At 33.9% G+C, this 15,479-nt stretch overlaps 1 protein-coding gene across 2 annotated transcripts in view; it reads left to right on the forward strand.

Annotated features, from left to right (window-relative positions):
- The first annotated feature begins 342 nt into the window (after positions 1-342).
- Positions 343-15,479, forward strand: part of LOC143193764 (uncharacterized) — a 121,566-nt gene continuing 106,429 nt past the window's right edge. Inside the window, exon 1 of one of the 2 annotated variants that reach the window (XM_076400123.1) lies at positions 343-1,033. In XM_076400123.1, coding sequence (XP_076256238.1) covers positions 428-1,033 — 606 coding nt within the window. In that variant the 5' untranslated portion in view covers positions 343-427. Of the gene's footprint in view, positions 1,034-5,492; positions 6,283-15,479 lie in introns of those variants that run through there. The other variant, XM_076400122.1, reaches the window with a different exon arrangement.

The following is a 15,479-nucleotide window of genomic DNA, read 5'->3' on the forward strand; positions in this document are numbered from 1 at the left end:
TGTATTTTTATATATTTCGTCACGTCTTATCAAACGAAACCTACCACGTTGCCAACATGTCTATTGTTGATAACATTGAATGGGGAATACGTTTTATAAAATGCATTTTGTTGCAACTCCGTTTCGTGTGTCAGCAAAAATCTAGAGTACACCGCGTTGCCTTTTTTTTTCTCGTAGAAGAAAAAACATCGCCCGTTAATAAATAACCGTGAATCACAAACAATGAAACGCAGAGTGGTAAATTAGGCATCAATGTATGACTGAGATAATCTGTTCAAAAATGATTTCGAGATAAGAAATCTAAAGATAAGTGAAACACCAATATGTTGACACGATTAAGGGAGTTGAAATGTAAACTCGTGTCATTGCAAACTTGCATATCAACTGTTTTCTGATAAGTAGTGGCCAGTAATAATTCGAGATAGCGATGGCGGTCAAGAGAAGTGCCAGTATCAAAATCACGAAAATTATTTTAAGTCCGAAAAACGTAGATGAGAAAAAAAACATTAGAGAAATTGAGTGCGAGAGACTGCAAGCGGTTGGTGTTAGTGGAGATGCAATCAAGGAAGAAAGAAACGGCGCTTTAAAAATGACATTAAGTGTTCCGGAGATTCAACCTGACAAATCTAACGTCAAACTTCTTAGTCCGATGACTACTCGAAGTTTACCACAATCCACATCAAGTTCCGCAGACAACTTAAACTCGACAAGGAGGTTAAATAATACCGCCAACGTGAAGAGTAGTGTAAAAAGAGACGGTAATAAACAGATACCGTACGTGGAGTTATCACCCCTAAAAACGACGACGTCTTCTGGAAATCTCGGATTCGCGGTGATAAAAGAACTGGAGGGCAATAAGATGTTTTTATCAAAGCAACAATACTTGAACAGACTGTCGAAATCGTTAACCGATGTCGACTACACACAGTTCGAAAAATTAGAGTCACCTCCGCAACTGATGAAGAGACCCACGGCGATTAGCAAATCGAAGAGGAAGATAGAGCGGAGATCAGTGTCCTTAACCGATTTACAGGTAAATTTTGAATATAATAGTTGTTACGCTAGGCAACCAGTAATATACTAGTCACTAGATATGCTAGTTAATGTTAGCTGGTTTCTAAATTCGTTAGGAGAATTTTACTTGTCAAAGGTTTCATTTCTCAATATTATGCATTTGTTATATATTTAGCATTAATGGTAATTAACGGCGCTGATAATAGATGGCGCCAGATTATAGATTTCACAATATACAAAAAAAATTAGATAATTTTATACACTGATAGGTTGCGTTGTTACATAATAACATATTTCATTATTTTTTTAATAGGGTCCTAAGTAAATGTAATTTTTTGTTTGTTAATGACTATTTTGATTAAAAAAAGTTAGGAATCAATAAATTTTATTAATTACAAAACTTCTGTAGTGACAGTTCTGTTCAAATATGAAAAATCATTTCGGTTGCTTAATTTTCAACATGAACGTGAACTTCATCAGAAATCCCTTAATGTTCTCAACCTTTTTCAAGATTAAAACTAACATTTTCTTACAATAGAGGTTTGAAATCATACATTAGCTATTATAATTTATTTACTTTATGTTAATTCAAATATTACTATATCTGTTAATGTTGTTAGCGATTGTGCTGCCAATGTCGAAATTACAAACTTTTATAAGTAATCTAAATATGTGTCGAATATTTTGGTTAGGTGTCAAATTACGCTATGATTGTCATTGTTTGTGGAGTTCGAAAGGCTATCATCATAAATTTCTAAAAGTGTTGATGGGCTTCGACGTATTCGACGATCATATGTAGAAAAATGTCAAAACCATCGGATTTAACAGTTAGGCTAGGTTGTTTAACATTGATAGTTCACATTTTCACTTTTAGATATAATTACACACGATACATATAGGTACCTAATCTTTATATCACAATTATAGGGAAATAAAGAGTCCGTTATGGTCGTTACAAATGAAGAATTTTTTAGGTTAAGTTGCAGGTAAAAGCAGTTTGTCAAGTTAATACTCTATTTTATTATAGTTATGGGTTATCGTGTTAAACGCAGGGCACTTTTCACTTAAATCACGGTGTTGTTAAGATTTTTTGTAGAAAAAGAGTCAAGGACCACAATAGTCTACTTATAGGGATGCATGGCATGCGCATTAAAAACTGATTTTGCCTTTGCCATGTTGCAAGTTCTTCTAAATTATATGTATAATCTAAGAATATAATGCATATTTTTTTTATTATGTCGAATATAATCTTTGATATAAATGTCTTATCAATGACAAATAAATCTAGACCTGTTAATATTTTTAACAGTATAGGTACCTTTAACCACATTTTAAAACTCTAAAAGACCCCGTCAAATTTTGTTTGAGTTTTTTGTTCTAGTAATTTCTTACTTACACATACATTATGAGAGATCGAGTGATTTTTCGCTAAGCTTTTGCTTTCACAGACTCAACTTTGTATAACAGAGTTTAGAACAGATTTTAAACCAATTTTCAAAATTACAATAAATATTAGAATAGATACCCACCTAGATCAAATGTTCTCATATTCATTGGTTTGTCAATCTACACATTCAACTAAATGCCTTAACCATTATTGTTTACTGTATAAAAATTAAATCTGAACGGTACAAGAACAAATAACAGTGTAGCACATAACTCTATATGCAAATAAAGTGAATAAAATAATAAAAACAGTATACCAGAATAAATATACTTAGATTTCGATAAAATCAGAGTCAAACAGAAACTGAAGTATATAAATAACAGTTTCATACTAGATATAATGCATACCAACGTTGCTCAATGACACGACAACTGCCGAAATTAACCGAGTGCCAACTCACCGTCACTGAAAGTATAGCCTTCCCAATAAAACAGCTAATGCACGTCATCAAAATTTATAAGGCAACGTTGCCGCATCAAATTTAAGTTTTCGCTTATTTTGACTCTGACAACAAAATACTAATGTAAATAAAATAATGAAACTAAAATAACTTAACAAATTAAACAGCTACAACAGCTTGTAGGTTAGAGTTGTTTTATTATAGTTAAATTGACATATGACAACGGTATCGACCAGTACCAACACAAATCGAATTTTATAGACCGATTCTGTGTTTTATATAGGTAGAACATAATTTTTTAAAATTGCACCAGCCACAGAAATTACGCATTTATTGGCTCGCAGTATTGAAATGAAAACTAGAAAATTATATTTTTAAAATTAGTTTATTGAAATAAAATCCTAGAAAAGTATAAATGAAGTATATAAGATAAATAAGTACGTAAGATATATAAGTATATAAGATACATAAATATATAAGATACATAAGTATATAAGATATATAAGTAATAGATCCATTGAAAAGTCCCCGGCCTTACACATAGATGGCGCTACTAGAATTAAATCCATATATTTTTTAGTTAGACCTAAGCCTCAAAAGATGCGTGTATAAATTTGACAGATGTCGGATCATTAGCTTGTGAATTATAGCATTTTGAATGAAACAACTTTTGTTATTCTGAAAAATGCATAAAAGCACCCTTGAAGGGTACAGTTGAAGAAAAAACTTGGCTTGATGCCGAGTTTCCGGACACTGCGCCAGGAAAATCTACCATCAAGGATTGGTATGCTAAGTTTAGACGTGGCAAAATGAGCACCCAAGACGTTGAGCGCAGTGGACGCCTAAAAGAGGTTGTTACTGATGAAAACATTAAAAAATTCACAAAATCATTTTGAATGACCGTAAATTGAAATTGAATGAAATGGCAGACACTCTAAAGATATCAACCGAACATGTACATCATATCATTCACGAATATTTGGGTATGAGAAAGCTCTCTACAAAGTGGGTGACGCGCGAGCTCACTTTTGGCCAAAAACAATGACGAGTTGATGATTCGGAGCAGTGTTTGAAGATGATCAAGCGTAATAAGCCCGAGTTTTGCGTCGATATGTGACAATGGATGAAACATGCCTCTATCATTTGACACCGAAGTCCAATCGACAGTTATCTGAGTGGACTGCACACGATGAACCCACTGAAAAGCGATTGATCGAAAAACGTCCAGAATGGATCAGAAGATACGGTAAAGCGATTTTACGGCACGATAACCCGCCGTCCCATAAAGCAAAACCGGGTAAGCAAGCGTTGAAAGCACTTGGATGGGATATATCGTCGCTGTACTCTTCAGACCTTGCCCCGCCCGACTATCGACTTTTCGCATCAAGGGGACACGTGCTTGTACAGTAGCGGTATGCCAATTTCGAAGAAGTTAGAAACTGGCTCGATGAATGGTGTTACTCAGAGGATAAATAATTTATTTAGGATGGCATCCATAAATTACCTGAAACCTGGGAATATATATATAGTATCAAATGGAATAATAACCCACAAATCTTTTATTATATTTTAATGTGTCAATTGCTATTTTTAAATAATATACTATAATAAATATAGACAATACAATAGAACTTAAACAAAGCCTAAAAACTAAAGATGTACAATAACCATAAATGCTATATAAAAATTAAACATATACATAATTATAGAAAAAAAAGCGAATCCATCACATAATTAAAAAGTATCTGAATGAAATGATATAAATGCTTTATTTATTATTGAACGGAAATATTTTTTAACAAAAATCGAGCGAGTAATCGAAATATTACCTATTATTGCCATAGGAACAGTCAAAATATTTTACTATTTATTATTCCCAATATTAATCTTTTTACCCTATTAAATTAACAATCTTGAAAAATATCGTACCAAAATGCTATAATATTAATATACAATTTATTGTTATTTACAAGCAAACTACCAAAAAATCATGAAACTATATATATATATATATATATATATATATATATATATATATATATATATATATATATATATATATATCATAAAGCTATGTAAGCATAAATTGGGTACATTATTGCTAGGACGACAGAGCCAGAACGTTAAAAACCAGTTGAATGAAACAAGTAGGGCCAAAAATACTAACTAAATTTACGACTGAAACAGTCGATAGTAAAAACTAGTCAATTACTAAACAGTCGATAGTCAATTTCACTCGATAGTTCCCAACACTACTTTGAATAAATACATTTTTCCATTTTCTTGAAAATTTAATATTTTTTTTTTTTCGAAAAAAACCGGTAAGAACTTTCCGGTGCACCTCATGCAGTCGAATTTCTATTCTTTGTGGTTTTACCACACTGTACGTTAGACAACCAGTAAAACGTCAACGCGAAATCTACTTAATATTAATCATCATAGCGATTGCGATTTTCGTAATTCGTTATCTCCATTGCCATCAAGCCACATTCACTGAACGTACAACAACCGAAAACAACTCTCCACGCTCTGATATCTATTCACTTATCTGGAACTTTATCTCTTATCGATGCCAAGGTACTAAATAATTTTTATACTGTTTATCGGCGGAAAAACGAGTTAACTTAGTCGAAATAAATATAGCATATAGTGTCGCACGCAAATCAGCCAAATGTTGGGCTTTAATTTCTTCGGCAGCATGTCCAAGCTGAACCTCATCGGGAGGGACCGGCATCAGAATCAGCGCGGTCAAACCAGTATCAAGATCAAACAGTTCACCTCGTACTCGGATGACGTCCGGGAACCATCCGAACATCCAGAGCCAGCACAAGACACCAACAGCGACAAGACCAAGGAGGAACAGGTCGAGGCCAGAGATACGTTCGAGATCCACGAAACGAAATTCTATCGCGTGATGACCAAGTCTTTCTACGACGCCAACATGGACATGTTGAGACCGTACCAGAAGAACGAGAGTCCCTCCGTTCCCAGGCGCGCCAGGAAACTAACCAAGAAGCTCAGCGAGAGGAAAATGGTCATATCCAGTCCGTCGAATTTTAAACGCGTGGAAGACAATTTCACCATGTCTATTCGGCAGAGGATGGTGCTGGATAGACAGAGCACCATCAAGAAGAGCTTGTCCATGGACAATCTGCTGATGGATCGAGATGACGACGCTTTGCTGGATGCTCCTCTGTCTGATCACAAGTCCGCTTCGTTAAGAAACTTAGCGTTTGTCGACGATGATGACGACGATAGTGTCGAGACTCCAGTGACGTTGGCTGAGGCCGATTTCCCGTCCAGGATTAGCAGTGAATGCGGGAGTGAAAGTGATTCGAGTGAACCGAGTATAGAGGAGGATATTGATAAAGCCGTCGAGGAATACAATTTAGTGCTGATGAGGCATATGTCGAAATCATTGGTAAGTTTTTTAGTTTCAGTTTTTATGTAGGAAATCTAATTTACGAAATATAATAACAAAAATGTCATGTTATCCCCCAATTACACAATGAATCAGTCAATGCGCGTCATCGAAAATTATGACGTCGGCATTTCTCGATGTTGCCGCATCAACTTGAAATGAAGTTTTTGAAATATTTGGTTGGCTTGAAACCTCTAATGTTTTGAAGAATATTGTAGACATTTGACAACAGCGTCGAATAAATCGTTTCGAGTTTAAAGAAATTTTACAAGCTGCACTTGGCAGTATATTCGACGTTATTTATGACGTACATTGGATTTTTAACAAGAAAATTAATTATTAAATAATAAAAGGAAGGACTATATCATATATTGTAGATTTCTCAATTGCATTTTTGCAATAAACTACTATACAGAAAATCATCTATAGCATATAGTATCCAATAAAACAGTGAACTTACCTTATCAAAATTTATACGCATTGCAATGTTGCCACATCAATTTTAACTTTTAGTTCATTTTGGCTACATCTAATGCATAAATTATGCAAGGACTTAAATTAAAGTTAATTATATAGCCATATATAGTTGTTTTGTTATATTTACATTGAACCCTTTTTCACACCACCGATGAGGTAGAGTTCTAGGTGCGTTTTTAAGTAGTGACATACCCTGGAGGCGTCACGCGAAGTGTCAGTCAAGAGAAAAACCAAGTTGTTGTTGTATATAACATAGATCATTGATTACTTCGTTTATATAGAGTCTTCAACTGTTTAGGTTGGTGTATTAAATAAAGCTGTTTGTTAAAGTAATCTCAGAATATCAATTAATAACCTAAATTCTCAACAAATATCAATGTATTTCCGCTTAGTTTTTTCTGTTACTATCTGTGTACATTTTTCTTGATAAAATTAGATTTAATCACTGCATTCTCCTTAATGTATTTAATATATTTAACAAAATAATTAGTATTCATTCCCCCATCGAACATTTCGACCCAAATCTCATATTTTTTCTGAATAGTTATACACATGTATATGCACATAAATCTTTCACATTCTACATTATTCAACATAATTCTATTCAAAGGTGATACACTAATTATAAGGACCTTCCAACTTTTCGATACCATTTTCGTAATACGATTTGTCCTTTGCTTCAAAATAAGCCTCAGTTTCGGAGATCACCTCTTCATTCGACGAAAATTTCTTCCCAGCGAGCATTCCTTTGAGATCTGAGAACAGGAAATAGTCGCTGGGGACCAGATCTGGAGAATATGGTGGATGAGGAAGCAGTTCATGTATTTTTGTCATCGTTTTCACTGACTTGTGACACGGTGCATTGTCTTGGTGAAGCAGCACTTTCTTTTTCTTCAAATGCGGCCGTTTTTCGGCGGTTTCGTCCAAACGGTCTAATAACGATATGTAATAGTCGCTGTTGATGGTCCTTTTTCAAGATTGTCAATGAAAATCATTCCATGCGCATCCCAAAATACAGACGCTCTGAACTTGCCAGCCGACTGTTCATCGATTGTTACATATCGACGCAAAAACTCGAGTTTATTACGCTTGATCATCCGAATCATCAACTCGTTATTCTTTTTGGTCAAAGTGAACTCGCGCGACACCCACTTTGCACAGAACTTTCTCATACCCAAATATTCGCGAATGATATGATGTACACGTTCAGTTGATATCTTTAGAGTGTCTGCTATTTCATTCAGTTTCAATTTACGGTCATTCAAAATCATTTTGTGGATTTTTTAAATGTTTCCATCGGCAACAATCTCTTTTGGGCGCCCAGTTCGTTTACCGTCTTCGGTGCTCATTTCACCTCGTCTAAACTTAGCATACCAATCCTTGATGGTTGATTTTCCTGGGGCAGTGTCCGGAAACTCGGCATTAAGCCAAGTTTTTGCCTCAACGGTATTGTTTCCCTTCAAAAAGCAGTATATTATCAACACGCGAAATTGCTTTCTATCCATTTTTTTCACAATAACATAAGTTGCTTCACTCAAAATGCTATAATTCGAAAACTAATGATCGGACACCTGTCAAATTTTTTACACGCATCTTCTGAGGGTTAGGCCTAACTAAAAAACATATGGATTTAATTCTAGTAGCGCCATCTATGTGTCAGGCCGGGCACTTTTCAATTGACCTGTTAAGTTTATTTTCCCTGAAATTATCCGTATATCATTTGCTTCGTTTGCAATTTTCCTAGGATAGAATGAGTAATTTTATACACATTTCTTGATATAATCACTATCGCTGATTTTTTTCATAGGGACCTTGTAGTTTTATCTACAACGCCAGTTCCCACGCAGAACTTACATATTCTTATCAAATACGTATAGTTTCACAACACGTTTTTTACTACACTATTGACATTTCCATTTTATATTGATATACACAATTTTAATTTACCATAGAACATTTTATTGCGCCATTTTATTCTGAAGTTTATATTAAAAATGTTCTTTAACAGTTAATTTCTGCAAATTTACTTTGATTGTGTAATGCCATATTCACTAAATATTCAATTTTTATATCGCATCATCATTTTAACTACTTTGATAGATAGACTTTTAAATAATGGCGAAGTTGAAATGGAATGTGACAAACTATGTATTATATGTTTTTGAATTAATTGTTCAACTAATATCGGTAGACATTTGCTGTAATAGATTTCTACAGCTTGTTGATCCCACCATATATACAGCAAGACTGTATGGTCATGAATATTCTGTTGCGTTGTCGATATGGATGATCTCTCCTGTACTAACCCATAACTGTTTTGTAAGAAATATTTTTATTTCTTGGTAAATAAAATACAAATGTTCAACAAAACATTATATTGGTCACTATCTTGATAATATACAAGGTATTACAACGGTGATTACAATAACATTTGGCTATCAATTACGTCAACAACATACTCTTCGAGGCACTCTATGCAACTACATGATTGCCAGTCAAGGCGCCGGCCTTTGTAGCCAAAAACTGTACATCTCAACATTCCCATTGCTCGGTCCCGATACCACGTCCGCCTCGATTAACCAATGAGTCATCATATCATTCTCTATTTTCATACAGTTTACACTTGAGAATGCCGTAGTAGTACATCCACTTTTCATCATCATTCATAATATGCCACAAAAAAACCCTCTTCGCATATAAAGCACTGAAACTGCGAAATAGTATTTTCGGTCAACTCGTGTGGCAGCCATTTTCCCCCTTTTGGATCTTTCAACTGCTAAGCTGTTTGAAAATTATTGGGGAGTTTGATCTAGGTTTTCATCCAATAAGTCTTGCAATTCACTGTTATATTAAAACAATCATATTGAAACTAAAATTGGGATATAACGGAGCGGTATCACCATAAGGTTCTAGAAGCATACCATGGCTCTGCTGCAGATTTCTTCAAATCAAACAACAAAATTCTGTGATTTGCGTCTGTATATACTGAATAACTCAATAATACTGAATGAGAAACTGTTATTTTCTGTAGAGAAATGTCGGAATCATCGAATTTCACAGTTAGATTGGTTAACAATTTGTAACCAACTGTTAATAGATATTGCCTTGTTTTTTTATGGTCACGCGGATCCTATATTAAAATCTAATTGATGTGATTAGATCGGAATTTATTATTATCAAATACATCTTACATTAGATATGGTTAGTAAAATCTTAATTTACAAATTGATTTATTATTACTGTTCTGTTGTACTTGCATTAATACACAAGCAGGGCAAGTACGGGATCAGTACATCAGTATATAGTTCTCAAACTAAAATAAAACTAATCTACTTAAGCTAAAGTTAAAAATATACCTATACGCTATACAAGTCCGTGTGGTTTGGTTCGCTTCAATCTTCTGATTTCCTGCGTATAGTCCAGTAGCAGTATTACATCTACGTTGCTGTGATTTGGCAACCTTATTTCATGTTTTAAGATGACACCGCGGATCACTTCGTATGTCCATTTAATTTCGAGTTCGTCGTGCAGCTCTTCGTTGGTTACGTAGCGATAAGTATTGGTAAATAATCGTAGAAATTTGTTTTGGGTGCGATGGATTAGTCAAAGTAGGTCAAAATTGGCTTTACGACAAACTGATAAACCAATCCCGTTGATTATAGGTCAAGTTGAGAGTATCTTCCGACGAACCTGTACAGTTTGAGTGACTTTGAGTGATAATTAGATTTGGAGCTATTTCTAGTCTTTAGTCCATTTATAGACCTTGTTGACTGCTACTTGTACTTCTAACTGAATGTGAGTATGGGTTATATTGTTTATGCAGATCAGTTGGTTAAGCTTTATTGTCATAGAACTAAAACTTCAGAATCCTCGCAATAAAAAGTTTAGCGAGATCAAATCGTAATTATCGGTGTCCAATTAACGTCATCGTATATTTCCTGCCATCTTGCTAAAACAACCTGTTATCCAAGTCCAAATTCTATCAAAATAAATTAGTTACCATCGTTCTGAAGCGCCTCTATAGCTTTTACTATCCCCTTTTTTCAATATTTGATTAATTATTGCCTTTTCCTTGCTGAGATTATACTTCCAATTACCAAATTTGCGTTAGTTGACTGGCAATACTATCAACCTACCAATATTTTAATCTAAACGAAAGCTTATCACCACTTGAAAACTCGAAACACTCGAAAGTGGAATCTTGTTTTACGAATGTGATGAAATTGTTAACGATTCAAAATTTGACTGCATCAATCTCCCATATTTATTTTTGTCATTTTTCTTTTTTACTGATAAACTTCACAAGTCTTCTCTTAGAGTCTACTCATAGGAACGCGTGGCATGCGCACTAAAAATTGAGTTTCAAATTTTTTGATATTTTTTTTGGTACAAATGCCATCTTCTTCAATATATTAAAAGTAATACCGAGAACTTTTTATAAAAGTATTATTTTTTTTAGGAAAAACAAGATGTTTAATAAAAAATATGATCTATTTATCAGTTTATGAATATAATATTACAGCGTAATATCAAGAACTTGTAATAAACACCCAATAAATATATTTAATCTTAAAATAAATTTTATTAAGGAAAACAAGAAAAAAAAACAATATATATGATAACAAATGTAATATTGATATTGATAAAATCGTATAATACATGAATGATAACAAGTAAATCTAGATGTGCTCGAACTTTTACTAATATTGAACTAAATTCCTTATTCATTATTACCTAAAATATATTTGTTTTACATCGTGGAATAACGGTCAACAAAGTACCCAGAAATATAATCCTAGATGTTGAACACGGGCGGGGTGCCAGCAGCGACCACTAGAACACGATAACGAACAGCTGGCAACCCCGAGACGTTTATCTGGGATGTTATTGAAGGGTATTTCGGTATTTCAGTGCTGAACCCTCGTTTGGTTTAGACGTGCCACCATCGACTGCCCAAGCCTCGTCTCCAGGTAACACCGCTCCCATCCGTTTTATCTATTTTGTATTTTCTACATTTTTTATATTGCCAATAAATAACGGTCACATAATGTAAACACCACTGTTTCATTTCGTTTTACCTCCATTCACCGAGCCATATCAATTTATCGTAAATATTAAACTAATATCTAAACGGTTGAAGAACAAATAACAACTAACAATACTTAATTATATACGTACAATACGTCAGTGGGACCAAATTATGTATCAAAATTAATAACTTCTTAACCTTAACATAAAAAATAAATTAATAAACTCGAGTAATAACATAAATAAGAATATGAATAATATAATCTATCCAAAATCGCTGAGAACATACGTCACCAAAATTTTTAATGTATTGCCTACCGCATTTTGTGAATTCGTTTTATAAGCAGACAATATTTTCTTTCTCATTTTATTTTAGTTAAACAGAAACACAATGCTGTCTGATAAGTTCGAACATGTAACCGAGCCAGCTTGTCAAAGTCGTCCTGTTGTCAAACGTTATAACTCTAACCTATAAATTATTATGGCTGTATAATTGACTGTAGTTTTTAGATGTACTATAATGTTAAAATGAATTATATTTGATAACAGTTTTGTTCAATTATTTTATTTAGATTAGAATTTTGTTGTATGTCAAAGCCTGAACTGAACTGGAACTCAGATTTGATGCGGCAACATTGCACCGTTTTATATCTGAATAAATTGGGATGACGTACGTTCACACCAACTTTGGATAGACTATAGCTTTATATAGTATATAAATAAGCCAGTGATACAGATAGTGGCGGTATCTTTATGATTGGATTTTACTTCTCGATTATTTTATAAATGGCAACGTCCCAAAATCATGCGGAAACTACCGAAGTTTACCGAATACCTGCCGGAACTAGAAATAACAAAGCCAAACGTATAACATCGATAGGCACATGCCTATAAAGTGCCAATTATATTCTATATCTCGTTTCTTTCCTTGAAATCTAGTTTTACATGCGGTTTCTGTAACTTCCTTCCAACTGAACAAATGAAAATCGTGGATTTTCTAAGAATTGTACGAATCCATCCAAACTGCAACAATTTCTTTGGAATAAAAGTACTATTTGTACAGCTAGTCATTCCAGTTGTTATAACACCAAGTGATATAATAAAAACACTATGAAAACAAGACGTAGTGCATGTAATAAATCTACTATAAAAAAGATAACGAAGATGACTAAGTGTTGTTTACAATGTGACATCTTTGAATTTATTATGTGTTTTTTTTTGATTAATGTGACATTTAGAACATTCTTGAGTATATTACTCATTTTTATATAGTTTTTATTCATTGTTATGGTAATAAAATTGTCTTATATATTAAATAATATTAGTTGCCTTATAATTGCATAGAATGTTAGTGCATTATACACTTTCAAATTCATTTTGCTTGATGTTTCATGGCATCATTTTTTCTCCTGGTATAGATCGTGATACTAAATTGAATAATGGGTGGATATTTATTTCTTCTAGCCCTGTCATTACCATCACTTTCATTTTGATTTTATTCCTTATCATTCCGTATTTTCTTAGTATCAAAATCCATTTGTTTGAGATTTTCCGCGTTCTTTTATTCTCTAATGGCCTTGCCTATCAATTGTTGTTACTATTTGTATACTCTGTTTTTATTCAGTTTGACGTATCTTTCATATTTCATTAATTAATATTACAAAGAGGGTTAACATAAAACTACATTTTTGTCAAGATCGGGGCTAGGACGACAGAGCCAGAACGTTAAACATCAGTCGAATGAAACAAGTAGAACCAAAAATAGAAACTAGAAGTACGACTGAAACAGTCGATAGTAAATAGTAACAAAATCAGTCGGACCGAAAATAGCGACTGAAACAGTCACCGGCAAAAAGTAGTAAAATCAGTCGAACCAAAAATAGCGACTGAAACAGTCTATATTAAAAAGTAGTCAATTACTAAACAGTCGATAGTCAATTTCAGTCGATAGTTCCCAACACTAGTATGTATCTTGCTGTTTCAAATGGCTATCAAATTTGGCGAATGCTAGTTGTATCTGTTTTTCTTTTCCACATACCTTTACATATTTTCTGTGGCACTTACATGAGAAATAATGAATCAAAATGTAAACCGATATACGTGATCTTCTGTAGCCAATAGATGGGGGACTCTATCGATAACAGGCCTGAAGATGATGGATACATAGCTTGAGATGAAACACGATTACGTAGAATTTGGTTTGATTCTGGCCAGCAGTCTTCTGAATTTGAACCAATTTACTGTGTCGACTGGTCAATTACTGAGCACGATCGGCCAATGGACCTATTCTTTTATTTTTTGATAATTCGGTGATATAGAGTGATATGAGGTGATATCCACGCTTTAGGTTCCTTCTTAGTTGATGAAAATAATCTTATTTCGAGTTCCACCATTGATCAGGTTTACATAATCATCAAAATCCTAGAAAAATTACTAGAAGAGAATAATGCTTGTTAAGCAATATTTTTAGATATCGCTCAAGTTTTCGATACAATTTGGGATGTGGGTTGAAAAATGAAGATTAAAATGCTTCTCCCTGACCAGTATTCAAAATTTTTAAAGTGATATATAACTGGTCGATTCTTCAGAGTCAATCAAGAAGTTGTCAACTTCAACTTGAGAAAAATACAGGCACGTGTGTCATAGGGATCTAAACTGTACCACTCCTTTATCTGCTATACACTCAGGACTTACATTCAAGGAAAATGTCTTTGCTACATTTGAAGATGACACTACAATCCCAGTCATTTATAGAACAACACTGAATCAACTGAGGAGGACAAACAACTATGGCCGAAATAAAATGCTGGACAAAAGAATGGAATATTAAAAATACAGCCAAATATCTTCTCAGATGGAAGCTGCATGTTAAGAAACATTTTGAAAACTCAAGCTGAGGTACACTGAAGAAAAGAAGAAAAAATGTACTGGTTATTGGGTCTCAGCCTTGTCACTATATAATAAGCTTTTAATTTACCAACAAGTCTTGAAACCAGTGTGGATATATGGTTTTCAACTTTGGGGTTGTATCAGCCAAATCAACAGAAATATTATACAAAGACTCCAGTACAAGGTACTGTGAGATATCGTTGATGCTCCATAGTACATTCGTAACGACAATCTGCATAAGGACCTGAAGGTAGAAACTGTCGATAACGTTATCAAGGACTATACCTAAAAGACATAAACAATACATTAATCTTGAGGTTCTCCAGCTCTTAGATTCTGTCATAATAATAGTCAGAAGATTAAATATAATAAAACTATTTAATCCAGTTGTTAAGGTGGGGGCAAAAGTCCCGCTACCATTTTGATTGTGCGCCATCTTGGTTATGTGGCGCTTAGTTCAGTTTCGCTTTAACCATTGTATTGTGTAGACGTCCAAATTTTATTGTGGATTAAGATACGCCACAAGAATGAGCAGAAATAGTGACAATATTTATTGAAAATAATCGTTCTATTATTGCCACTTAGCGGAAATTGGGTCAAAAATATCCTAATCGTCCAGTGCTTCACAAAACCACAATTTATCGTTTATATGCGAATTTTCGACAATACGGTACGACTGCAGATAAGCTTCATTCTGGAAGACAATGGACAATGCTGAAAACGTGGCTCTGGTGCACAATAGTATTGTAGAGTCTCCAGAAGCATCAATTCGGAAACGTGGTTCCCAGTTACATATTTCTGCA

Source organism: Rhynchophorus ferrugineus, unplaced genomic scaffold (genome assembly GCF_030347505.1).
Source record: "Rhynchophorus ferrugineus isolate W39M unplaced genomic scaffold, kcgeb_rfMv2 rfM3, whole genome shotgun sequence".
NCBI classification, from domain to species: Eukaryota; Metazoa; Arthropoda; class Insecta; order Coleoptera; family Curculionidae; genus Rhynchophorus; species Rhynchophorus ferrugineus.